Source organism: Dipteris shenzhenensis, chromosome 8 (genome assembly GCF_047967505.1).
Source record: "Dipteris shenzhenensis isolate YYH24624 ecotype China chromosome 8, Dip_SZ_1.0, whole genome shotgun sequence".
NCBI lineage: Eukaryota > Viridiplantae > Streptophyta > Polypodiopsida > Gleicheniales > Dipteridaceae > Dipteris > Dipteris shenzhenensis.
Genome location: NC_141603.1, coordinates 4,909,805 through 4,935,383, shown reverse-complemented (window position 1 = coordinate 4,935,383; position 25,579 = coordinate 4,909,805). Strand labels below are relative to the sequence as shown.

At 46.9% G+C, this 25,579-nt stretch overlaps 1 protein-coding gene across 4 annotated transcripts in view; it reads right to left on the bottom strand.

The window, feature by feature from the left end:
- Positions 1-25,268, bottom strand: part of LOC147899005 (uncharacterized) — a 64,503-nt gene extending 39,235 nt beyond the window's left edge. For 2 of the 4 annotated variants that reach the window (XM_087378421.1, XM_087378422.1), the window contains exons 1-2: positions 25,081-25,266; positions 13,316-13,426 (exon numbers count right to left, since the gene is read on the bottom strand). In XM_087378421.1, the coding sequence (XP_087234547.1) occupies positions 13,316-13,426; positions 25,081-25,147 (178 nt within the window). In that variant the 5' untranslated portion in view covers positions 25,148-25,266. Of the gene's footprint in view, positions 1-13,315; positions 13,427-25,080 lie in introns of all 4 variants that reach the window. The other 2 variants (XM_087378423.1, XM_087378424.1) reach the window with 2 other exon arrangements.
- Between the last annotated feature and the right edge of the window lie 311 nt (positions 25,269-25,579).

The window sequence follows — 25,579 nt, the reverse complement described above, 5'->3', positions numbered from 1 at the left end:
AGTGCTTTACTGTATGCCATTGCTACTCATCTTATGCTGCAATATATTGATCATCTTGTGGCTATAGGATCACTTCATGGCTTGGAATTGGATGCTAATCACAGCATGGTTGCTCATGCTTATGCTGATGATTCTTTCTTTACCCCGAAGAATACGCCCCATGATCTTGGTGCCTTGATGCAGGCCCTCTCTATTTATGGTTTGGCAGCTGGTCTTCATGTTAATTTTCAGAAGTCTAAGCTGCTCCCTTTGCATTCCAAAGACTGACATAGTCTATTATGGCCCGGGGATATCATTCCACCCACTCAGTTTGTTTGTCATCTTGGTTACCCTTTGGGGTGGGAACTCACTCGCCAACAACAAACTGATTGGGTTTTGGCTAAGCTTCGGAAAAAGCTTGAGTATTGGAAACTGGCAACCTGGCCTTTGCACGTTCGTCTTCGAATAGTGCAGACCATCCTTGTGGCATATATTCAATTTTACTTGCCATTGATCATGTTCACTAAGGCAGATCTTACATCTTTCATGTTTGTCTTTATGGAACTCTTTTGGCAATCCAAACATGGCAAAAAAAGTCTCAGGCTGCTTTCGATGCATCACATTTGTTCTCCCAAGATGCATGGTGGATTGCACATCACGGATATTCATGTGCATATTCTTGCCCATAGGGGGAAAATGTTGCTGCAATTTTTGCAAGGTGATCAGCCTTGGGCTCTTATGATTAGGACTCTAGTCACTCATATCAGTATTTTTGCATTTGGTCATTGGCAACTCGATCACTGGGATTTCTTTTTTGGCTGCACTGATGGCACTTTGCCTGGATGCCCTTTTGTCTCCCGCTTGCTTCTTGACTAGAAGCATGTTCTTTCTCATCTAGAATGGAATGGATGGCAATCTTTGCTTGGGAATTCTTTGAGAGCTGAAAGCATTCACTGGTCGAAAGTCTTTCAGCCTCCCTTGGCTTTACAAGAACCTCGACGTTCCTACTTTGTCTCATTTAAAGGCATCACCGCGGTTGCTGATGTTATAGATGATGCTGGTACTGTGCTCCCCTTTTCTCTAGCAGCCACTATATATGGATTGGGCTCTCATTATCGTCCTTTGTGACGACAAATTACTTCTATGCTTTGGCCCTTTGTTCCGATTCCTCCTTTGGAACTCCACGACCGACTGGAAGATTGGACTTTGACTTCTCCAGGGTCCTCTTCTCGTCCTTTGAGGCTATCTCAGATTACTGTACCTGCATTGTATAAAATCCTTTTGCCTCAACCTTGGGTTTCAGAGAGAGGTGATTCTGTTTGGCGAATGCATCGCCCAGCCAAGTGGTGGAGGAAAGGATTACAGCAACTTTGGGCCTATAAAGTACCGCTTTGGCAATAGGTTTTCTTTTGGCGAGTTCTTTTGGGAGTGTTTCCATCTTGACAGCTATTAGCTCATCGACACATTGCTCTTGCACTTTGCCATAGATGTTCTGCTTCTTCGGAGACTGTGTCTCACTTGTTTTGGCATTGTCCGTGCTCTCGTGAGTTTTTTGATCTGCTTCGAAAGCACCTGCGAGCGAGATTCCCATCTGTTCCATTTGGGAAGTTCTTCTGGCTATTTGGGTTTCATCCATCCAGACCGGAGTTTCATCTTTTCTTCGTTTGGGTTCGCTATTGGGCACTATGGACTTTATGGACATATAGGAATTGTAAAGTCTTTGGTGATCCTACTTTCTCTCTGTTTGGCTTTTTTAGGCGTTCTCTGCAGCAATCTTTCTTTGATTGCTTGCAGACCCGCTGCATAGATCATGAGGTCTGTTTAGCATATACTGAAATTTTCAGTTGATGTAATTGTAGCACCGTTTTTTTAGGTTGCTACTCATATAATATAATCAATCAAAGATTTCACCCAAAAAAAAAGTGTGTGTGTGGTGTGTGTCGCGTGTGTGTGACAGAGAGAGCTGCGTGCAGGTGTGTGTGTGTGTGAGAGAGACGACCTGCTCCACGTTTGCTTTCGACTGTGTGCAGCCTGTTCGGAGCCCTTATCTCTGCTCGCGGGAGATTTCGTCTTTGTTTGCCATCCTGCGTGCTCTCTAAAGCCACCTTCAACGCCTCATTTTTTGTTTTCTCTCTGCTTTGCCCACTCTGTGAGTGCATTGGATTTGTGTATGTTGTGTGAAAGACAGTTTTCCTAGAAGTATTTTCGTCTCGCAACAGGTTACCGTGCCCAGCTGTCCTCGTTGCTTTATTGAACCTATTCTAGCCCAACCCCTACAGCGTCACCGCCCCTATTTTGGTTTCAACCCAACCTCTCTAGTTCGTGTACTATCTGGTTACTCCCTCTCTCGCTTGGTTCGTGCCCCGCTTGTCTATTCCATTTCTACTTGCTATCTGTCCCAACTGAATTTTCTGTCCTGTCTGTTTACTTCGTCTTGGCCCTCATTCCCCTCTATTTCATAGCTTGTTACCTGATTGCAATTTCAGCGTTGAATCTTTCTATTGAATCGACTAGCTTCAAAATGACAGAAACAAATAAGTATTATGTAAAAAGGGCACTCTCTCCAGAACCCAAAAGACAGTCAAGGGACACTCTGCCCCCCACAGCCCCTTCATCTGAGGATGCTTCCTATGTGTTTGGCATGTTGAATGAGGAATTTCATCCTCTAAAGAAGCTCTCTCAGACTGCAATCATCATCTTTTTCCCAAGGAAAATACCTTCAGCTAATGATGTGGGACAATGGGTAAATTCCCTCTTAAATCCCATGTGCTGCCCTCTGAAATTCAGCAATGGGAACATATGATTTCATCACTTTGCACCGCAGATTTATGGACAGCAACTCACCCTTCAGTTTTGGGCTTTACATATCATCATAATGCTTTTACAGAATATTGGGCCAGGCTTGATAGATTGTATCTTATTCATGCTCAGCAATATGATGATTATACATGTCAAATGTGGACTGACCATTCTCAACAACTGTCTGATCACACTTCACTTTGGCTGAACTTTTCATTTGGTATGCCTCTGGATGATATGTGGCTTTCTCCAGTCAGAAACTTACAGGTCAATCAATTATACCTTTCTCATGAAAAATTCCAGCAAATGATTCAATTGGCTTGCAAGCCATTGTTATCTCAAGCTCGGGAGGATATTGACTTTGCTTGGAACTCTTTTGTGCATCGCATTCAAAACGTCATTAAGGAATATGGAAGATGGTACATGGCAGAAACCAGGCATCATATCCAGTGGGCAAAATCACACAAGCAGTCCTTGGTACAGATCAGCCATCAAATGTCCCTTTCTGCTTGTGATCAAAGTTCATTGTCTTGTGCTTCTTCCATAATTGATACCAATGATAACGCAAGCTTTCCAAATGGCAGACAAGGGCTAGAGTTAAGCCTATGCTAGATAAGGGTTGTTCCTCAAAATCTTTTTTTCGGAATTTACATGCATATAGACAAAGTCAATCTATCATGAGAGTCAGAAAATCAGATGGTATTTGGACCCAGACTTTATCTCAGTTAGAAAAACAATGTCTGGATCATTTTCAGCTTCTTTTTTCTCGACCATCTTCTTCCACTCCTCACGTTGAATTGGCTCGGAGCAAATTTATTGATCTTGTCTCTCCTATTGTTTCTTTGCCAAAAGCTTCATTGTTAGAAGTGTCTTTTTCAGATATTGAATTGGATGATGCTCTCAAACATTTGGGTAAACATAAATCCCCTGGCTGGTATGGTTTGACGGTTGAATTTTTTGTAGCCTTCTGGGCTGAATTGAAGGGTCCAATTTTGAAGCAGATTAATGTAGCCTAGCAGCATCAACATCTTCCTTCAGCTTGGAAGCAGGTCTGGTCAAGCTTGTGCCCAAAAAACTCCTATGCGAGACTATGGCTGACTGGAGGCCCATCACTTTGATGCCTGTTATATATAAACTTATTGCTAAAATGTTGGTTCATCATATAGAGGATATTCTTCACGATGGTCTTCATTCCAGGCAATATGGTTTTGTTCCAAGAAGGAATATACATGATAATATCTCCAATACTCTCATCACAATGGAACATGCTAAATATTCAGCTCAAGATGTTTTGGTCATGCAGGTGGATGTGGCAAAGGCATTTGATACCGTACAGTGGGATTAGGTCTCTCAAACCATGTCTAGACTTGGTTTTGGGCCAAAGCTAGTTAATGTCATTTATTGGCTTTACTCAGATTCCACCGCTCAATGCTTTATAGGGAATCATTTGTCTGAGTCTTGGACTCTGGGGCGGTCAGTTCAACAGGGATGCCCTCTCAGTGCTTTGCTCTATGCTATTGCTTCACATGCTTTGCTTCTTTATATATGATCATCTGGTTGATACTGGACAGCTAGTGAGGCTTCAAATTCCTCACTCCCGGCCTTTCATTGCACAGGCTTATGCAGATGATTCTTTCTTCATGCCAAAGAATTGTCCTCTGGAGCTTCGCTTATTGATGGATACGCTTTCTGATTCTGGGTTGGCAGCTGGTCTAAATATTAATTTTCAGAACTCAAAACTCTTGCCTCTCAAGCATTGTGACTGGCATGCTCTCCTTTGGCCAGGTCAGATTATTCATCTGGAGAACATAGTAAGACATTTGGGTTATTCAATTTGCTGGAAAATCAGAAATAAGCAACAAATGTCTTGGGTATTCAACAAAATTCAAGACAAATTAGAATATTGGAAGATCTCCACTTGACCATTGCATGTTCGGCTTCGAATTGTCCAGTCCATTGTTTTAGCTTATGTCCAGTTTTACCTGCCTTTACTACATTGGTCATCTCGAGATCTCTCTTCTTTTATGTCTTAAGCCATGGAGATTTTTTGGAAAACTACGCTTCATAAAAAAGCTTTGAGGTTGCTCAAAATGGACCTGCTTTGCTCTCCAAGAATGCATAGAGGTTTGAATATTCTAAACATCAAATTCCATGTGTTGGCAAGAAAGGTCACTATGCTCAAGGTTTTTTTTCAGCAAGAGCAGCCATGGTCTATTATGTTGGCATTTTTGTGTGGCCAGATACGCACAAATGCTTATGGGCATTGGCTCGTTGATCCATGGGAAGTAGTACTTGGTAAGTTTCAAGATAAAATACCTGGTTGTCAATTTTCTACTGCCTTGATTCAGGATTGGAAGCAGGTGCTCTCTCGCATCAAATGGCCTCCCCATCCTGCTTCTATAGCTTCATCTCTTCGACTGGAAAGCCTTCACTGGAGTGCTGTTTTTTACTTTCCTCTTGCTGTACAACAACCAATCAAAGCTTACAATCTCATGAAATTGGGCATCCGGTTCATTGATGATGTGTTAGATACTCAGGGGCATATTCTCTCTTTTCTGACAGCTTGTCAACAATACAATCTTGGAATGCATCATAGACACATATGGAAAGTTATTGCAGATCTCTTACTCCCTTTTGTTCTGATTCCATCATTGGAAGTAAGAGACAAGCTTCAAGATTGGCATCTTCAGTCTTCAAGTCCAGGTTGATCCTCTCAGCCTTTGCATTTATTGACTTCCATACAGGCTTATCGATTGATTTTACCTCCTCCATGGATTGCTCATCATGCAAATTCTCTTTGGCATCTGAATAAGTCTTTATCTTGGTGGAAAGGAATATTGAAATTGATATGGAAGTTGAAAATGCCATTAAAGCAGAGACTCTTTTTCTGGAGATGTATTGTTGGTATTTTTCCAGTGGGAGTGAAATTGGCTCAAAGAAAGATTGCCTCTCCTCTTTGTCCAAGATGTCATCATACTCCTGAGAGTATTCAGCACTTATTGTGGTTTTGTTCATATTCCAGAGACCTTCTAGACGAGATCTCCTATTTTTTGTAGGATCTGATAGGAAAGAGAGTGCAGATAGCAAAAGGTCGCAGAAGAGCACCCATCACGTCAAACTTGGATTATCCAAAAACTAAAGAGTACATGGTACAAGTACCTACACCTACGACTAAGTGTCCTAGGTGTCACATAGAACTAAGTGTCCTATGTGGCCTAAAAGACACTAACACTATAAGTGTCTTTATTTATGCCTACAAGGCACATACCATGGCCTATAGGGCATCACTAGAACCACCAGAGGATGGCCTACAAACCCCCCTCCATGGGATGGGCTGAAGTACTCTGGAAACGTCTGAGAATACCTCGTATTTTCTAGTCATGGTGGCACATGTTCATCCAAAAGGATATAGCCACCTATGAATGTACAAGGGATGTCAGATCATGTAACAAAGGAAACCAAGTGTAAAGCCTGTCAAAAGACTTCGAACTTGGGACGAGGAAGTGCCTTTGTAAACATATCTGCTATGTCCTCCTCTCTGGGAAGATAGGGCAACTCTATGTCTCCTGCTGACAACCGCTCCCGAACATAATGATAGTGAACTTCAATATGCTTGGTACGCGCATGAAACACTGGGTTACGCGCAATGGCCAAAGCACTCTGACTGTCAGTGTAGACAATAGTGGAGGATGTCTGGCGAATACCAAGATCTGTAAGTAACTGTCGAAGCCAAACACACTGTACTGTAGCGGTGAAAGCTGCCCTGTACTCAGCCTCACAGCTAGACATGGCCACTGTTGGTTGCTTCTTGCTGAGCCAAGAGATACATGAATTGCCAAGCAAAAAACAATTGCTAGTATGTGACACTCTGGTGTCGGAACATCCTGGCCAGTCACTATCTGTGTAAGCATGCATGGTAAGTGAACCCTGATCACCATAGAAGAGGGCTAAATCCTAACTGCCTCTGAGATATCTGAAGACTCTCTTCACTGCCTGCCAATGATGTGAATTGGGCATGTGCATGAATCTGTTGAGCTGAGATACTGCATACTGCAAGTCAGGTTAGGTGTGACATAAATAAATAACGCATCCAACAGCCTGGTGATAAAGAGTGATATCGCATGGTGGGCTCCCATCATGAGCTGAGAATTTGAAGCCAGGGTCCACTTGAGTAGAGATTGGCTTGCAATCCTCAAACTGAAAACGAGCAAGGAGCTGTCCAATATACTTGGACTGAGACATCATGATACCCCCCTCAACATGAGCAAACTGAATGCCCAAATAATAATGGAGCCGTCCCATGTCTGACATGTCAAAAATCTGCTGCAAATCAGCTTTGAAAGCTGCAATTTGCTGAGTATCTGGGCCCGTGATGAGCATATCATCCACATATAAAATCAGCACTAAAAAATCAGATCCACTCCCACGGATATAAAGAGTGGGTTCTGTGGGACTATTCTGTAAACCAAGGGATAGTAAGTGTGCATGAATTTTGGCATACCATGCCCTGGGTGCCTGCTTCAAACCATAAAGGGCTTTTCTAAGCCGGCATACTTTATTTTAAGAATTAACAACCTCAAAGCCAGAAGGTTGTGTGACATAGACTTCTTCCTGCAGATCCCCATGAAAAAAAGCAGTTTTGATGTCAGATTCATTCTCAACCATATTCAGCCATCTCTCAAAGCATAAGAAAACTTCAAATTTGGCTTTTAAAGGATATACCTAGCAATATCTTGTGAAATCATCAATGAGAGTCATGAAATACTTATACCCCCCGATGGCATTTGTCCTCATTGGGCCACAGACATCACTGTGGCATTATTAGCACATCTGACAGTCCCCCCTCGAGGTGCGTCAGCTATACCCCCTTCTTCTCATACAGTGCGCGTACTAGTAGGCGTGCTCTTGAGGCTCTCCAATGCGGGCTACCCACACAGGCACGTAGTTGGTATGCCCAAGGGATATCTCTGGTCTTTCTTCGCACATTCTGGAAGACTCTTTGGGCAAGCTGGCGGCCGAGGATGATCTCTTACTTTCTATGGATGGTGGCCCACAAGGGGCTACCAGTTGGCAGCTGGCTGAGGCAGATGGGGCAGGAGGGACACTGCCAGATGTGTTTTCAGGAGGAGTCCCTGAAGCACTGCCTTTGGAGCTGCTCGCATGCTCAGACAGTGTGGAAGGGAGTCATGGGGATCTTAGCGAGGGCTGCACCCGAGCTAGGACCAGTCACTTGGGGAGCTGTTTGTTGGTGCAGCACCGAGATGGGACATCACTTGGCTTATGAGTTCTCTAGGCAGGATCCAATTTTCTTCATCACGCAGGCCACCTGGGCATATATGGACAGCTTCCCTTGGCATCTGACAGAGACTGATGCAGGAGCGATGACTCGGCACCCAGTTTGGGAGATCATAGGGAGTCTTGCAGGCTGGCATATCTGGACTTCCAGATGCGCGCAGACCTTAGGAGATCAGGCTTCTTCTGCTACCCAGACCCTTAGCGGACATTTGGAGCACGATCATTCACACGCTCAAGGGTCAGTGGGATCAGATTCAGGGGGAGGGAAGGAGAAGAGACAGCGCTTCCTTCGCGACTGGGACCATCGAGAGCTGTTCTTCTAGCACTCTGCTCAGAGTCTTCAATGGCATTACTCCCCCCCACCGTGGCTGTTTGTCCACACTCCGATGATTATGCCCTGAGAGGCTTGTAATTAGTATTTTGTTACCACGGGCTATATCCGTTTTGTGATTGCAGCCCGCTGGCCTTTAGGCCCTCTTGTACTCTCGTTTTCAAGCAATATAACTAGCACTACTTTTTGTGCCAAAAAAAAAAGAATAAGGCATTGTATGATCATCCATCGACCATGGTGATCATTGAAGACCACAATAGGGTGAAGATCATGCTTAACCAAAAAAGCTACCCCAGAGAAAGAGTGCTCTCCAGCATAAAAAATGTCATAACCAGCAAAATGTCCAAATTTTCCAGCATACAAATGCTGATTATGCTCTTGCAAAGCCACTATATCAGGCTGCAATTGGCATATATACAGCCAGACCAATTTCCATTTTCGAGCATCACACAAACCCTGTACATTCAAAGTGACACATTTGAGATGATCAAGCATATTTACAGATATAGGACAAGTATGTACAACAGCAAAAATGTCTTCTATGTCTGCATTTCCACCTCAGTATCCAGGCCTCGGCCCTGAGAAGAAAACTCAGCCTAAGGAAGAGACAATAATGTAACAACTTCCTCTTCTGGAAAGAGGGTACAATTGGCTGTCACCTCAGCCCAAGTCAAACCAATACCAGAATTCTTAGCCGGTGTTTTGCCCTCAGATGAAACACCATTCCAAGTTCAGGAGGGCAAAGGTCTCCTAGGTGAAAAGACTTTTCTTGGGGTTTGCCAAGCATCATTCAAAGTTTTTTCCTTTGCCTAAGGATGAGAGGCCGAAGGCACAGAAGAAGAAACGTCACCATTTGAAGCAACCGGTGCTTTCCCTTTGTCCTGGACAGCAAAAAACTGTTTCACCCCCTTAGTCTTCATCAAAGAGGGGATAGTAGAAGTCTTGCTCGGAGGCGAAGACAAATCAGCTTGCACTAGCATTTTTGGAGTATGTGAAGGGCATTGCGAAGCCATATGCCCAAACTTCTTGCATTCAAAGCAAGCACCTACAAAAAGACCCCATTTCAGTTTATAGAAGGCACTGCCCATGGAAACATTATTCATTGTAACCGAATATGAGTCTGGGGTTGGATTATCTGTGTCCCACAAAACACAAAATCTGTTTGAATTGCCATTAGGCCGTGGTGAACAAATCACTTTGCCAAGAGATGCTGCAATTTTGGGCAAAAGAGAAGCCAAACATTGAGGGAAGTCCACAACTTCCACCAAGACAAGGTATCTGTGTCGGATCAATGCCTGATAGTCTCTGGAGTCTGGTGGGAGACCAGGGCAACACATGAACCATATGCTGCCCATAGAAAAGAGGAGAGTGCTCCAATAAAATCTGCATGTGCTCTTCATCTGCCATGATCACTTCAAAAAAAACCCTTGCTGCATAGTGAACTTTTTTGACATAGCAACCACCCAGGGTTCTAGTCAACCAGTTACCAACATCTGCAACAGCAAGCATACGTCCTTGAAAAAAGATAATGACGGCATGCTTGGCATATTCTTTGACTGGATCAAAAATATCATCCACTTCCACCATGATGCCTGTGGTGGGAACTGGATCTTTCCAACTTTTCTAGTATCTTTGAAACCTTTGTGCATCACCTCATATACAAGTTGAGCCTCTGTAGAGGCAAGAAAGGGGTCATCCTGACCCATGACCTGCTTTTGCTTTTTGCTTTGGACTGATCTTTCTTTTTGAAACGTCTTTTCATATGGACAGTCTGCCATTTTTTTGAAGAGGAGAAGAGGTAAAGAAACTGAAATATGTATAGAGAGCAAGTAAAGAAGAAAGAATCTCACACACACTACAAAAAAGTATAGGATAGGAACAAGAAGTAGAAAGAAGATAGAAATAGAGAATTACAGATATGAAAGGGAATAGAACCAAAAACAGAGAGAACGGGTAGATAAACGAGCAGCTAGGGAACACAGAAAGGAAAGCTATACGGCCAAACCCAACTTGCAAAAGGACACGACGGGAGACTTGAAGAAAACGCCCAAGCTAGTAGAAGAATGCGACAGGAGCTTGCAGAAATCAGCGCAAGAAAGCATGACTACCAAGACTGTTGTACAGAGGGTCGTACAACCTGTACGGACAACCATACGTTCTGAATGGATGCAGAACAGGGACGCGGAACAGGGACGCGGACTGCAGCAGAGAGGCGCAACTACCAAGAACTTCTGTACGGAGGGCCATACAGCTTGTACGGACAACCGTACGTTCTGTACGGTTGCAGGAGTAGGGTCGCGGACTGCAGCAGAGCTGGAAGGGAGGCCGAGGAAGAAAACGGGAGCCTAGGAAGCCCTAGAGACGCTCATTTCGCCATGGTTGGGGTCTCTCCTCTACACACACACACACACACACCTATCTCTCTCTCACACACACACAAACATATAACATCTTGGCTCGATACCGTTCATTCGATGAAGATGCTCTAGTAGCTCCAGGGTCATAGCCCTCTGGATCATTACGGTATCGAAGTTGCTTCTAGCTTTTCATCTAGTGGCTCCTACACCGCCAAGTCTGGTTCTTGATAAGCACACTACTATGGTACACACGTCCATCCAAGGTAGCACCTAATGGCACCCCCACCTTCAATCACGAACCCACCTTCGAACTTGAGCACTCTAGGTACCAATATCCTCCAACTGTCCCCCTCATGATAAGTGAACAGATTGAAGTTCTCCAGCCACCATGCTCTCAGGGTCTATTCGAAACGTCCTATGTCTAGGTATGCAACCAAATAGCATACTTGAGATGTTATATCCCAAGCATAAATCCAAATTACCTAGACCGTAAGTCTCCACGTATGGTTCTGTGTTGTCCCTCTCTAAGTCACAGCCTCCCTCTGACTCTGAGTCCTCAGGTCTTGTCAAAGAATCCTGCTTTGTGTTAGCAACACCAGCCAAGCACCCAGATGACTCCAAGCACTCGTTACTGTCCATCACCTTTGCAAAGGTCTCTGACTCCTCTTCTGACCATTTCTCAATGTCAGACATCCTGACAGGAAGAGTCTGCTCCATAATCAAATTTGTCATTCTTCGGCTTGCTTTTGCCAAACTTACTCTTACCCTTGCCTTTGCTCCTATCCTGAGTTGTTAGGGCTTTATCATCTTGTTCCATCATACTTCTTTTCCCTCTTGTAGCAACAGCAATGGAACCAACACCTCGAACGGGCGCCACCCTCTGCCCTACAATCATTGTAGTCACAAAACTCCTATAGCTCCGGGGGATCATTCCTAACCATAGCCTTGCCATCCTAGTCAAGCTCATCCTTTGACCAACTGCCTCCAGCTAATCCCGCACCACCTTCATTTCAAAGATGTGATCCTAAACTGAATCCCCTTCCTGAATCAAGGTTGTCCTTCAGTAAGGTCCTGGCCTTCAAGCTCCACTTCCCGTGAACTTTCGTCAGGGCTCTTATACCATGTTAGAAATTATCCCTACAGAGGGTATCCCGCAGTGGAAGACTGATAGAGCGTCCATGGGAATTGCACACATAAGTGTTTAACTACAGAATCAAATACTTCTTTTACTTGTGTGTACTTCGCAACCATAGTTATGTGTGCAAGCCAGTAAATAGACAGTGGTCCAAGAAAGATATAGAATCCAAATGGTATGTTCCGTCCAAAACCGGACACAATATAAAAAGAGAGATGCAAAGTCCACCAAACCGGGGTCCTCTAATCTTACCAAAAGTTCTCCTACTATCTGCTTGGCACTCCTAGATCCCTGAGCCCGTGTGCTCCTCTCTAAGCTTATGTAGACTCTCCGTCCAGTGATCTCTCCACCTTACTGCCCAAACTGTCAGCCTAGGTGGGCAGCCCTTCCAAGCTTAGTATGCAGCCCTCCAACACTCTTTTCTCCTCCTGGATGTGAGCCCAAAAGAGGCTGGTCTGCTGCTCTCGTCTGCTGGTGGTTGGCTGCTCCAAATGATACCAAAATGAGGCCCAAGTGCCTCCTTTGTATAGGGAAAGGCCCCCTCCAAAATAATCAACCAATCAGTCCTAAATGAACCGACTGGAACTGACCTACCAGCCGACTCCATGCTGGTCTGTAAAACCCCCTGTGGGGGCACATGCTTTGAGGTTTGGCTGGCCCTGCCTGGCCACGTAGAAGGCTGCCATTGGTCCTAGGCAGGCCTGCCCAAATCCGCCCTGTTTGTGGCCATATAGCAGGCCCAAAGCCTGCCCACAACTGTCATGATTCTTCCTCCTCCACACTGCTGCAGACCCGCATCCTCCAAGGCCACTTCCAGCTTCAGGTTCTGCTCCAAACCAGTCCACCCTATCCGTAAAGGTGCTGACATCATCCCTGCCTCATCGCAGCCTTTCCTTGCTGTAAACCCTGCGCAGGTCTGCCTTTCCAAGCAAAGGCAGCCTCTGGCCGCACATGTCTCTGCCAGATCTGCCCTCCACAGTGGTTTGCCTCTGCCAGGTACTCCCATCTCTGTGCTGCCCACATGGCAGCCTGTTTGCCGCCCATGTGGCAGCCCCAAAACCCTTTCTTTTTCTTTGTGGTCCACCCCCGCGATGCACTCCTCATTTGGGAGCTCACAGATGGGGAGGTGACCTCTACTAATCCAACATATCATCAATCAATAGCTGAAAACCTTAATGCCAATCATTTTAATACTCGTGTAATCAATGTAAAGATTTATAAGGCCACACAGTCCTAACCATCAAATCTCTATCAGCACAGATTTCACTTTATCAACATGCTTCTGTTTTCTCTCAATATTCAAAAATAGTAGAACACAAGCACAGCAACATAATATAAGTTTTCAGGAGGTATATCTATACAAGAGAAAACCCACAGCATAAAGCAAGCACATAATAACTAAGCAGTAAGAAAACTCACAAATGTCTGCCATATCAAAAGCACAGAATCCAGCATCCGCATATTTCTTCATCTCCTGAATTGCCGTCTCCATATTGATTTTCCCATGCCCCCCAGCCACCTGCCATAATCCTAGATTGTGAAAGGGATAGAAGAGATAAGGGACACACAAGGAGACAACAAAACATTTAGTCACTCAAGAGGTCATGGTGCTTCCGCATGAAGCAGAAAAAAATTATCTCTGAGGGCTAAACAAAATAAGAAAATGAAATGTTTTTCACGTATGATATCAAAGGAAATGAATGGCCCAGAATTGGAAACCCCCAGAAACAAAACATTTCAGTTAAGAAAGAAATTTACAGCACACGTATCACTAAAATAGAATGGTTGTGCCAGGTGCCAATTAAATCTTCTGTTCAACCTACACAAAACAAAGAAGGCATGAGAAAATATAGATACACAAGCCATTTTTTCAGGGAACAGTGTTCCGCTACTCTTCCTTGAATGGATAAACAGCAGTCCCCAAATCTGCCATACTTGGAACATCACTCGAAGGGATGGCAACTTGGACAACTAGAGATGGCATCATGGTATTCCTGAACACTGTATCAATTATCCTTGGCATTCTAACGTGTAGGCAACCTAACTCCCCAAGCAACCTGATCATAAACTCCCTGTTGCATTCCCTCCTATGTGAAACCTGCTCCCTCCTCATTCAGCCTCTCCTTTGCCTACATCCCTCCCACTTCCTTGCTCTCATATCTTGCACCAAAAGTATCTTTTCCAAAACCCAAGCACAATTTTCAGCTCTCACATCCTCACCAACATGCTCCCTTGACTTCCCAAGGGCTCTGCCTCATGGCATAAACATCGATGATTGACCTCCTTGGTGAATGAGGTTGAGTGACTGACCAAATATGAAAGCGAACAGGAGTATGCACACAAAAGTGTTGGTATTGTAGAGCTACAAGTTCACTTGGTCGGCCTTGATAGCGAGGGCATCTGCATTGTCGCATAAAGATCTTAATTAAAAAACTGCCCTTGCAAGCTCTATAAATGGTGCTTCATCGCCACAATCCAAGTCCTTGTTGGGGTAGAAGGTTTAATGCCCCACCTGTGCAAACCCATATGAAGGCGACTCAGGGCTTACACCAAGGAACTATGGATCTGAGAGCGGCTGCCATGTGGGCACACCATATAGGCACCCATGGGCAAATGTACGTGGAAAGAGTTGTCTACATGGGCCGTCGTGGGCAGCAGCATGGCTCCCACATGGACAGCGGTTGGCATGCATAAGAGTAGCCCTAGGGGCTAGATCTGGTCCTACTTGAGGGAAGATCTATCGAAAATAAGAGCCCATGGCTGGGGTTATGGAAGAGCCCACCTAAGGGCCAATAGGAGAAGTATTGGGGGGTTTATAGCCCCAGGAAACGTCAGCCAGCCTCTTGAACAGTCAGTGGGGCGCTAGAAAGAGGTTGGGATATTCAGTCTGGTCGGCCAAATCTGGCTTGACTTCAGCTTAGCAGTCCAGTCAGCATAGAACCATGCATGTGTGTGTTTGGGGGGGCGCAGCCGCCCTCATCCTATATAACTGGGTACATATGCCCCCTAGTCCTTACTGCCACAGAAGCCATTGAAGCTCACTAAGGAGCAGCATAGCAAAGGACAGATTTTTGGAAGGAGCATAGGTGCCCACACTTCAGCCAGACATTGCAGCACTTTACTGCAGATGTAAGATCATTACATCAATGCATATCTTGTAAGAGATTCACCCATGTTGGTGCCAAATACGGTCTCATGTATGCTTGCACTAAAAGACGTGGTCTCTTAAATGGAGCTGCCAAAAGTCATGTAGGGTTTCGCAAAAAGGAACCTCCATGCAATATCAATTACATGTGCACAAAATTAAAAAAAATACAACAACAAGTATGAAAATACCAAAAAAATATCAGATAAATAAGTAAGGGTGTAGCCAGATCTTACAACCATACAAGTGCTTAATAGATGATGACTGTTAAGCATGACCAACAACGCTTTCTTTTGCTCGGTCCACTCCATAAATAATTGGGTCATTGTGGGCAACCAAACCCTTTGTCACCATCTATGACGTATTTCTTTCCTAAAACCTTATACTTATGGATGGATATCTATATGGACAGTGGAAGGGTACATATTGCTGAACATCTTGCAGTTCTGGCCATCCAGTGTCTACCAAAGAAACCACCCCCCGGTCTTGTACTACAATGGCTTGACTAGCTAACTCATCTACCCTTTGATTTTCTTTTCTGTTTATATGACCAAACTTGCAAAAATCAAACTAACTACTTAGTGCCATAGCCTTCTGATTAAGCTCCTTCAAATGAGGACTTCTTGTCCTGTAATGCCCTTACATTTGCTTTATAATAAGTTGAGAATCTCCTCTTACTTCCAATTCTTTAACTTGACTTTGAAGACAACCCTCCAAACCAAGAATCAAAGCATCGTACTCAGCTGCATTGTTAGTTGTGATACCTGGAAGCTCTTGTCCTCTTGCCCACACCTCTTGACCTTTAGAATTCATCACGAACAACTCTGCACACCTCTAGAGTAGCCAGTAGTATGCCTGATCAACCTTTGCCTCAATTGGCAATCTGATAACTCCTACCGCCAAATCACACATCAGCTTCTCTCGCGTGAAGCCCAACTGAAAATTCACCTCCGCACCATGGGCGTGCCAAAGGTCCAGTCCCTGTGGCCCCATCCACTTGTCCATCATAAGTGAAATATGATCTCCCATAATAGCATCAAACACCACTGGGGACAACTTCTCCAACCCTGTGGATGCGAACTGGAATCTCCAAACTGGGTGTGTCTGGGAGCCCACTACGCTGATTGAGCCCCCTTTCCGAGTCTGCAAGACCACAAGTGTTACCTCCAGGGGTAGAGGGTAAGAGTCCAGAATCTCCAGATAATTCCATGGTCCCAATCTCCAGAAGTTCCGGAGTAAGGGACGCCCAGGCTGGAGATTGGGAGCTGTTGATCGGGAGGACGAGCCCCTTCCCTCTGGCTTCCTCCCCAACTGGGCAAGATGCTGCGGTGAGAAAGCGAAAGCGGACGTCGTCTTACCCTTGCCTGTTGGCAAGGGTGTCGAGGCAGGGGAGGGGTGGGAGGCTGAAGAACCTGCTGAGGAGGTGGAGAGGGGGGGGGAGGGGGAGGGGGAAGGGAGGCGAGTGGTGAGGGTGACCATACTAGGAGCGGCGAGGAGGAGGGGCAGGGGCGGGGGCGGGGGGAATCTAGAAGGAGGGGGAGTGGAGAGGGAGCGGGATCTGGATCTGGAGGGGAAGGGGGGCGAGGGGCGGGGGGAGTAGGGGCGACCGCCGACCACAGGCCCCCTTGTTGATCAGGCTCACCAGGGCTGTGGATTTGCACATCCTCAGCCGCTGCCGGGCTAACGTCCACAACTTCCACCATCGCAACGTCAAGAGCTCCTAGGGCTCGCTGCTGATGCAAGGGTGAGTGCGGGCGCTAAACCTCCATCACGGGAGGATCCTCTAGCTGGGCAGTGGCCCCTTCCGCTAAGAGAGGTGGATCTCCACGTAAGGGCTCTTGCTGCTGCTCCTCCTCAGGTGCCTCTCAAAAAGCCATGTCTCTCTCTTTGCATCTAGCCCTCTGCCTACGACACTTGCAGATATGTTTGCTTGGTTTCTTTTTTCTTTTAACCTGGGTCCAGTCTCCTTTTGAGGGGGTCACTCACGCGGTTTGAGACTCCTGCTGCTCTTGTCTGGGGGATGCTGGGCTCTGGCCTGCTGACTCTGCCTACTCTGCGGGGGTGGGGGGGGAGGAGCTCGGCCTTGGCCGCGGGGGCAATTTTTTGCTAGGTGACCCATTTTTCTACAACGAAGACACTCGCCTGGTAACCTAGAAATCTCCACTCGCTGGCGATGTGTGCCCCCTTCGAGGGTCTCTAGGAGGATCAACTCTGAAAGGGACACTGTGCTCTCAACCACCAACCTGATCCTAGGGACCCCGTCATCTGCTACCACTGAAGCGGCCGAATCTGGCGGAGACTCGAGCATGGTGCCAAATGCCCGACCAATGGAGGAGAGGATGGCTCTATTCTCCTTTGGGAGCCCTGGGAAGCGGAGCGTAACCGAAAAACGGGGAACATGGTGTGTCGTGTCCATGTCCTCCACTGTAAAGCCATGGTACCAAGGAAAGAGGTACACCAAATGCGGGCCAAGGAGGATGGGGCTCCATAACAATTCGGTACACCATTGGCGTAGGGGGGGGGGACATGGGTAGTGGGAGAGGGGGGGGATACGCGACATGTGCGCAAGGGGGGGACGGGGGTACGTGACATGAGCGCAAAGGGGGGGTACACGACATGCACGCAAAGGGGGGGCAGGGGGGTACGCGACATGCGCGCAAAGGGGAGGGGGGGGAGGTACGTGACATGCGCGTAAAGGGGGGGAAGGGGGGTACGCGACATGTGCGCAAAGGGGGGGGGCATGGGGTGTGGGAAAGGGGTTTAGGGGGGGGGGGGGGATACGCGACATGAGAGCATGGGGGGGGAGGTGCATGGTGGGTTTGGGGGGGGGGGGGGAGGGTACGCGACATGCGCGCAAAGGGCCGAATGGGGGGTAGGAGGGGGGGTACGCAATATGCGTGCAAGGGGGGGGGGTACGCGACATGCGCGCAAAGGGCCGAATGGGGGGTAGGAGGGGGGGTACGCAATATGCGCGCAAGGGGGGGGTACGCGACATGCGCGCAAAGGGGGGGTACGCGATATGCGCGCAAGGGGGGGAGGGGCATGTCAGGTTTGGGGGGGTACGCAACATGCACGCAAAGGGGAGGGAGGGTGGTTTGGGGGGGGGGGAGGGGGGGTTGCACGACATGCGCGCAAGGGGGGGAGGGGGGTGTGGGTCCGCGACATGCGCGCAAAGGGAGGGGAGGGGCATGGTGGGTTGGGGGGGGGGAGGGGGGTATAGAGAAACTGTAGGGTTTGCAGTGGAGCGATCAAAAAGTAGACAATACTCAGACACAACTGAAGAACGGAACTCAAAAAACATAGTGCCTATCGGTAATATGAAAAACTGAATACAGAACCTCAAGCCGTCGTGTCTGAAGGACCGTGGCTGAGGTGAATCAAAAAGATGATTCCATGTAGAGAGACAGTAGAAAAGATAGCAACAGAGGGAGCGTAACGCAGTCCTCCGTGTAGCTCAATGATGACGAGGATGATGAAGGGCTGGAGCTGCCCTAGGAAATGGCTGAAAACCAGCATGCTCTGAGGAAGGAACCTTCAAGCTATCTGGAATAGCAACATGATGAAGAAAAGGAGCTGATTTGGGGCAGAAAGAGCTGATCTGGAGCAGAGGAGCAGAAAGGGACAGATCTGGAGTAGGATGGGACAGATCTGGAGCAGAAGGAGCTGATCTGGAGTAGAGGAGCAGAAGGGGACAGATCTGGAGTAGGATGGGACAGATCTGGAGCAGAAGGAGCTGATCTGGAGTAGAGGAGCAGAAGGGGACAGATCTGGAGCAGGATGGGACAGATATGGAGCAGAAGGGACAGAGCTGAAGTAGAGGAGCAGATCTGACCAGAGGAGCAGAAGTTGGGACAGATCTGGAGGAGAGGATGGAGCAGCCAGGAGGCAGGAAGGAGAGGCAGAAGAGGAGGCAGCAGAGGAGGCAGAAGTGGAGGCAGCAGTGAAGGCAGATCTGAAGAGGAGAGGTAGATGGAGCAGGCGGGCCTGCAGCAAAAGATGGAGGAGATGAGGAGCAGCTGCAGGTCCTGTCCTGTCAAAGGAAGTGTGGGGGCAGAAGCCTTTTATAGGCCAGACCTAGCTGGTCGGCCAGCTGGTCGGCCAGCTGGTCGGTGGGCCTGCCAGCTGGTCGGCCAGTTCTGGTCGGCCAGTTCTGGTCGGCCAGACCAGCTGGTCTTTCTGGCCACTTGGTTGGCTGAGATGGCTGGCCTTTTGGCTGGCCTGTGAGCTATTAGATTGCCCCATAAATTGGGGATTGCTTAGTTGCTGAATAGGGGGGGGGGAACATGCGCGCAAAGGGAGGGGAGGGGCGACATGCGCGCAAATGGAGGGGCGACATGCGCGCGAAGGGGGGGGGATGGGGTGTGGGAGGGGGGGGTACGCGACATGCGCACAAGCGGGGTGGAGGCATTGGGAGGCAGGTACGCGACACGCACACAAAGGGGGGGGGCATGGGGAGGGGGGGCGACATGCACGCAGGGGGGAGGGGCATGTTGGGTTGGGGGGTACGCGACATGTGCGCAAAGGGGGGTGACATTTTCTGATGGTTATGATACATGATTTTTTGACAGTGGTGCTAGCAAGCACATCACATCCTGCATGAAGTTATTTAGCTCACTTGCAAATGCACCAAAGGGGGGAACAGTTACGTGCAAATAATGCATCTTATTCAGTAAAAGGCATTGGGCAAGTTGCCATTACTTCATTATCTCGTGGTCTAGTCCCTCTAGACAACGTACTATATGTACCAAGCATCAGCAAAAACCTCATATCCATATCAGCCATAGCTACTTGTGGATATCATGTTCTTTTTTATGGTGTTAGGTGTGCAGTCTATGATGTTACACATGCCTTTACTATGAAATGGCAGACACATTGCTTAGAGGACTTGACAGAATTGATGCATATGACAGATGCTTGAATGATGCTAGACTTGCAGATGCAGATACTTATGCTATCTATTGATGCTTCTATCATGGCATTCATGGCATGAGAGGTTGGTAAAGTTGTGTACATAAGATATGGTTGTTGATCTTCCTAAGATGCATATGCCTGCAAAGCATGTCTGTGAAGCATGTTTACTTAGAAAGATGCACCGCTTTGCATTTCCCAAGGATGAGAGAGCTGGTGCACTCTGCAAGTTGTATTTGGTTCACAGTGATATTTGTGGCTCCATGAGAGTTGCAGCCATAGGTGGATTTTACTACTTTGTGACTTTCATCGATGATTTCACCATGTACACCTGGATTTTTGCTCTAAAGTCCAAATCTCAAGTCTTCACATGCTTTAAGTATTTTATTGCTTTGGTAGAGAATGAAAGTGCTGAAAATTGCCAACATCAATACGGACAAGGGGGAAAAGAATTTGCTTTGGTAGAAAATGAAAGTGCTGAAAATTGCCAACATCAATACGGACAAGGGGGTGAATACATGCCAAAAGAATTTGCTGATTATTTGGCCTCACATGGCATACATCATCAATGCACTTTACCTTACACTCCTTAGCAAAATCCCGTGGCTGAAAGGAAAAACAGATCAGTCATGGAGATGGCCAGGTGTATGCTCAAAGGGAAGCACTTGCCTAACAAATTGTGGTTGGATGCAGTCATGTGTGCAAATTATATTTTGAATAGATGCCCAACCAAGGCATTGAAAACAATCCCACCTTATGAGGCTTGGACAGGCCATAAGCCCAAGATTTCTCACATGAGGACTTTGGTTGCTTGGCTTGTGCACATGTGCCTTCACAGACACGAACAAAGTTGGATGACAAAGCTGTCAAATGCATTTTTATTGGGTACAGCTCAGAAAGCAAGGGCTACGAGCTCTACCAGCCTCGCATGGGCTAAGTTTTTGTTAGTAGAGATGTTTTTTATGAGTCATCATCATGCCTTTGTTGGACTGTCAACAACAGCCCACAGTTGATGCATCAGATATTTTTGACAGCTTGATGCCTTTGTTTCAGTCAGACCCTCATGATGATGCTACATCTGAGGTTCCTCCTCCTCCTCCTAATGGTCATTTATAACCAGTTGTGCAGTCTAAAAATCAGCAATATTTACCACCTGATATGCCTCCGATTGATCAGGATATCATGCACAGGGCAATTGACCAAGAGAGAGCTGCAATCAGGAGCCCAAAACACTTTCCCGTTGGCTGTTTGACACTCTCAAAGACAACAAACAAGATGCTCCTCTGCCAGCCCGTACTAGATCAGCTCTTAAAAAAGGACGTGGTAATTTAGTTGCTACAGCATGCAATGAAGAGCCACTATGCCATAAGGATGCCTTTGACAATGATCACTGGTTGCAGGCCATGCAAGCTGAATCGGAACAATACATCGTAATGAAACTCGGGAGTTGTGTGACTTGCCTCCTGGCAAGAATGCCATTGGAACTAAGTGGGTATACAAGGTCAAACGGAAAGCTCCTGGTTCAATGGACCGTTACAAAGCCCACCTTGTTGCAAAGGTTATGCACAACAACAAGGCAATGACTTTGAAGAAACTTTTGCCCCATTCCAGGATCACCACTATCAGGATTGTTATTGCCCTTGCTGCCACTTTCATTGGGAGGAGCTCTTCCTCGACCTAAGTTTGAAGCTTTCCGGCAAGCTTTGAGCTTGGTACCTTTTGTAACTTGATCTATTATGCTCTGTACAGTCATAGGTTGCTATATCCATACAAGATAAACATATACAAACATGACATAAATTCCTCAAGTATTATGAGACGTGTCCAGGATACTTCAGCCCATACCATGGAGAAAGGTTTGTAGGCCATCCCATGGGCTACCCATTGGTGCCTTCTGTTCCCTGGTATGTGCCTTGTAGGCCTAGATATAGGCAGCTAAGACAGTTAGGGCACTTATTATATGTGCCATTTAGTACACTAGGTACTACTAGGATACTCTGTCCTAGGGTTTCATTATTGTGTGTACTTTGTACATTTTCATTCATTAGAGAAGTACGGATTTCAGCTCGTTGGCTTCCACCTCCATTGCTTCCATTGCTAGCTCTAGTCTGCATGCCTGAAAGCCTAGACAACTCTGCCTCTCTCCAGGAATCTTGACCGCAAACTGTCAAGATAAATTGCTACCAGCAGGCTCCCCCACTCCTACCTATTGCGAGAGACCACACCTCTAGGCCTCTCCTTGGCAAAAGATGGTGGCACTGGTTAATGTTGCTGAAAACATATGCTCCTGGATCAAAAGAAAATACACCGACCTCCCAACCACTGCTGCTCTCTGAAGCTCTCGGTGAAGGATCCAGGTATTGTGGCTGCTAACGTGTATGGCCATGAAGTCCGTGCACATTCCAAATCACTAGTGTCCAGCTCATGGAGAAGAGGCTTGAGTAAACAGAGCTCTCGTGAGGAGGAGCCTGTGTGGCTGTATTTGATTTCTGAGACTTTGAGGGGGTTTAGATGGAGAGTAATTCGCATCGGTGCACCGCCGAATCACGGGTATAACAAGTTCTTGATAATCTTGAGGGCCCACTGCATCATGAAGGACACCTCAATCCCCAATTTCGGCTGTAAGGACCAGTGCATGACCTGTGAGTAATGTATCCCCGGTCCAAGGTGAATGATGCCTATGGCATACCCTACGCCAAGTTTCTCAGGTGGGAAACCAAGCTGAAAAGTGGCCGTGTTGCCATTTATTAAGCCAAATGTCCACCCCTTGCGGGCCCATCCGCTCCTCCATCATGCTGCAAATCTGATCCTTCATCCTCCGATCAAACAAAGCAGGGATCCATTTTTCTTTTCTAGTTGTGACGAAGTTGAACCCCCAGAACGGGCGAGTACGGTAAATGACCACCCCAATCGAGCCCCCCTTACAGGGCTGCAATATCATAATTGTCACCTCCAAAGTGAGGGGGTATGTATTGGGTATCTTCAGGTAGTTCTAGAGACCTATCCTCCAGAAGTGCCTAAGTAGAGGCTTCCCAGGGTGAGGCACCGGTCCTGAGAGCTGAGATAAGTCTCCTGGAGAGGCCTTCTATGTTGAGGCTGTGTCCTGCAGAGGAGCGGACAACTAGGAATGCACCGAAGAAGCCGTAGCCTGAGGAGTTAGGGGGGGCTCTGTCAAACCCTTGCCCGGAGGCTTTGGGTCTGAGGCAAGAGGGGATGCAAGGATAAAGAAGAGACCGCTGGCCCTGCCTCAATAGGAGGGGGAGCGAGGGGGGAGGAGGGTTGACAACTCAAGGGCGGGTGGTGAGGGCGACAACAGCAGGAGGGGGGGAGGAGGAGGCACAGGGGGAGGGGGAAAGGAGGGGGGCAGGCTACGGGGGGGAAAGGGGGAGTTGGAGAGGGAGATGTCACCCCCATCGGGGAGTGGAGGATGGGGTCCCCGGATCCGCTGGCTCTGACGCTGCTAGAGCCATCTAATCCTGCTGCCTAGTCAACTCTTGTGGACTTGGATGCAAGCAGATTCCGATTGGATTGGAGTCATGGTTCATGTGCCAACTCTGCGACCATGTGACTAACTCACCTCATGAATGCGTGGAGGCTGTTATAATAGCTCTCAAACTATTTGAGCCAACTAAGGGATAGTCCTTTTTGTCATACGTTTCAAAAGCGAATGTGGAGGTCCCTCTCTCCTGCTTTGGCTTGGATGACAGACAGGAGCAAATCACAATCCTCGACTTCTCTGGCTTTCTCTATGACAAGGCCTCTTTTTTCTTTGGACACTCTATTTAGGCAATCTCTTTGGCCACCCTATCAATGCAATCTCTTTCTTCTCTAAACTATCTATCCCCGCACTCTTCAGAGGCACAGGTATTACATAGGTTCTCTTGTTCCAATTTGAAGCTACATGACCCATGTGATGGGACTGTCGGGCTCGAATCTCCATCATGTATGCTAGCTATTGCGTTATTGCTTATGGTCCTATCAAATCACTAGGTGCACAACAAACCCGCCTGGGATGATGCTCAATGAAGTGAGACTGTAGACTACAGCTCATGGAGTGGGGAGGGCTAAACTGTGAAGCCCTTATCCGCTGCTGAATATTAAGCTACTTGGAGTCTGATGGGTGCCGGAGACTCATGCTGGCCCCTTTTTATAGGCTCCTAGTTGGCCAAATCATCTGACCAAAGTCGGCAGGTATGCAAACGGCAACGCTGGTCAAGGCTGCAACCCTTCACAAGTTGGCCAGATCAGCCAACGCTGACCAAGAAATCAGCGGGTGGGCCTTTTTTACATGTTCTGATGCTGATTTGGCTGCCTGAGCCGCGGGTGTAGAAGCCCGTGAGAACCTCTGCATTTGCTCCTCCACTCATTGTTGCAGGTTTCCCAGCCATTGTGAACAAGCATAATAAGTTGAAATTTTGACTCACTCTACTATACCGACAATACGACTGCGGGAAATACAACCGCCGCTTATTATAATCACTCATACTTGTTCAGGCGACCAGTGCCCAACCAAGCTTAAAATTGCTTTAAAACCCCGCCTCGAGTTTTCAGGAGGCAATTGCATCGATTCTGCTTTATTACCACGCGCAACCCTTCAAGTCTGTTCAAGGGGCTCCACAGACACTGAGCTCAATCAATTTCAGATGTTATTTTTAAGTATGACAGCGCCCACGGTCAGATAACCAATCGGACTGTAAGATATCCTTTCGAAAATCGCACCGTTTTGAAGTTGGGGGGTTTTGTAATTTCGTAATATCATTCACAGCCTGATCGTTCAGTCAAAGAGAAGCTTATAGTGATTGCAGGTTCGCGAGTGTGACAGGAAAAAGCAGTGCATTTGGTCACTTATGACCCACCGGCTGAACGTTCGCACAAGGCGGGGACATGGCGATAAAGGGTGAACAAGCAAAAGTCGAAGCTATTTGATTTCTCATGTATGCATCTGCCAAAGAGGACACAATAAAGCTGTGACTCGTTGAAATGGCGCCCTAGTCTTTCCTCGGCGGATTGCCGTTAAAAGCGTAGGCTCTCGCGGAAAGCATGCAATCATTTATATCCGTGTGTCTGTGTAAAGCAGAATTGTACTCCGACAAATCAGTGGCGGCGAATCAGAGAAGGGCGAGAGCTGTACCGATTAATATGGACGGAATGCGGATAGTTCCGAGAGGCTTGGAGGGAAGTGGAGAATCGTGCGCCATGGATGGGAGCTTCGCGAGCAGCCTTACTATCTCCTCACGTTTGCTTGTTACTCGAGGAAAGTAGACCTTGCGAGATTATCCACCAAAGTAAATCCAATGGCTTCATCGTCAACCACAATATGAGCATTGTGCAAGCTGAAAATGACGAGAGTTAAAAAGCAAATGAGCATTGTGCAACCAAAGCCGTAGGGTTCTCGATTTTTGCAAATAGAAAGTGTATTAGAACTAATCTCTCTCTTCTTGAAGCGAAGTGTTTGCGGTTTAGTGTCATGTGAATTGTTAAAATTGACCTTGAAAAGTAAAAGCAAAAGGTTTCAAGTTTTGGGGGTTTGCAATTATTTGACCTAAAAATAAAAATCAATAAAAATCTTAAATAAAAATACTCTTTGAGATTGAAAGGACCATAAGGTATTTGAATCATAATTGAAATAT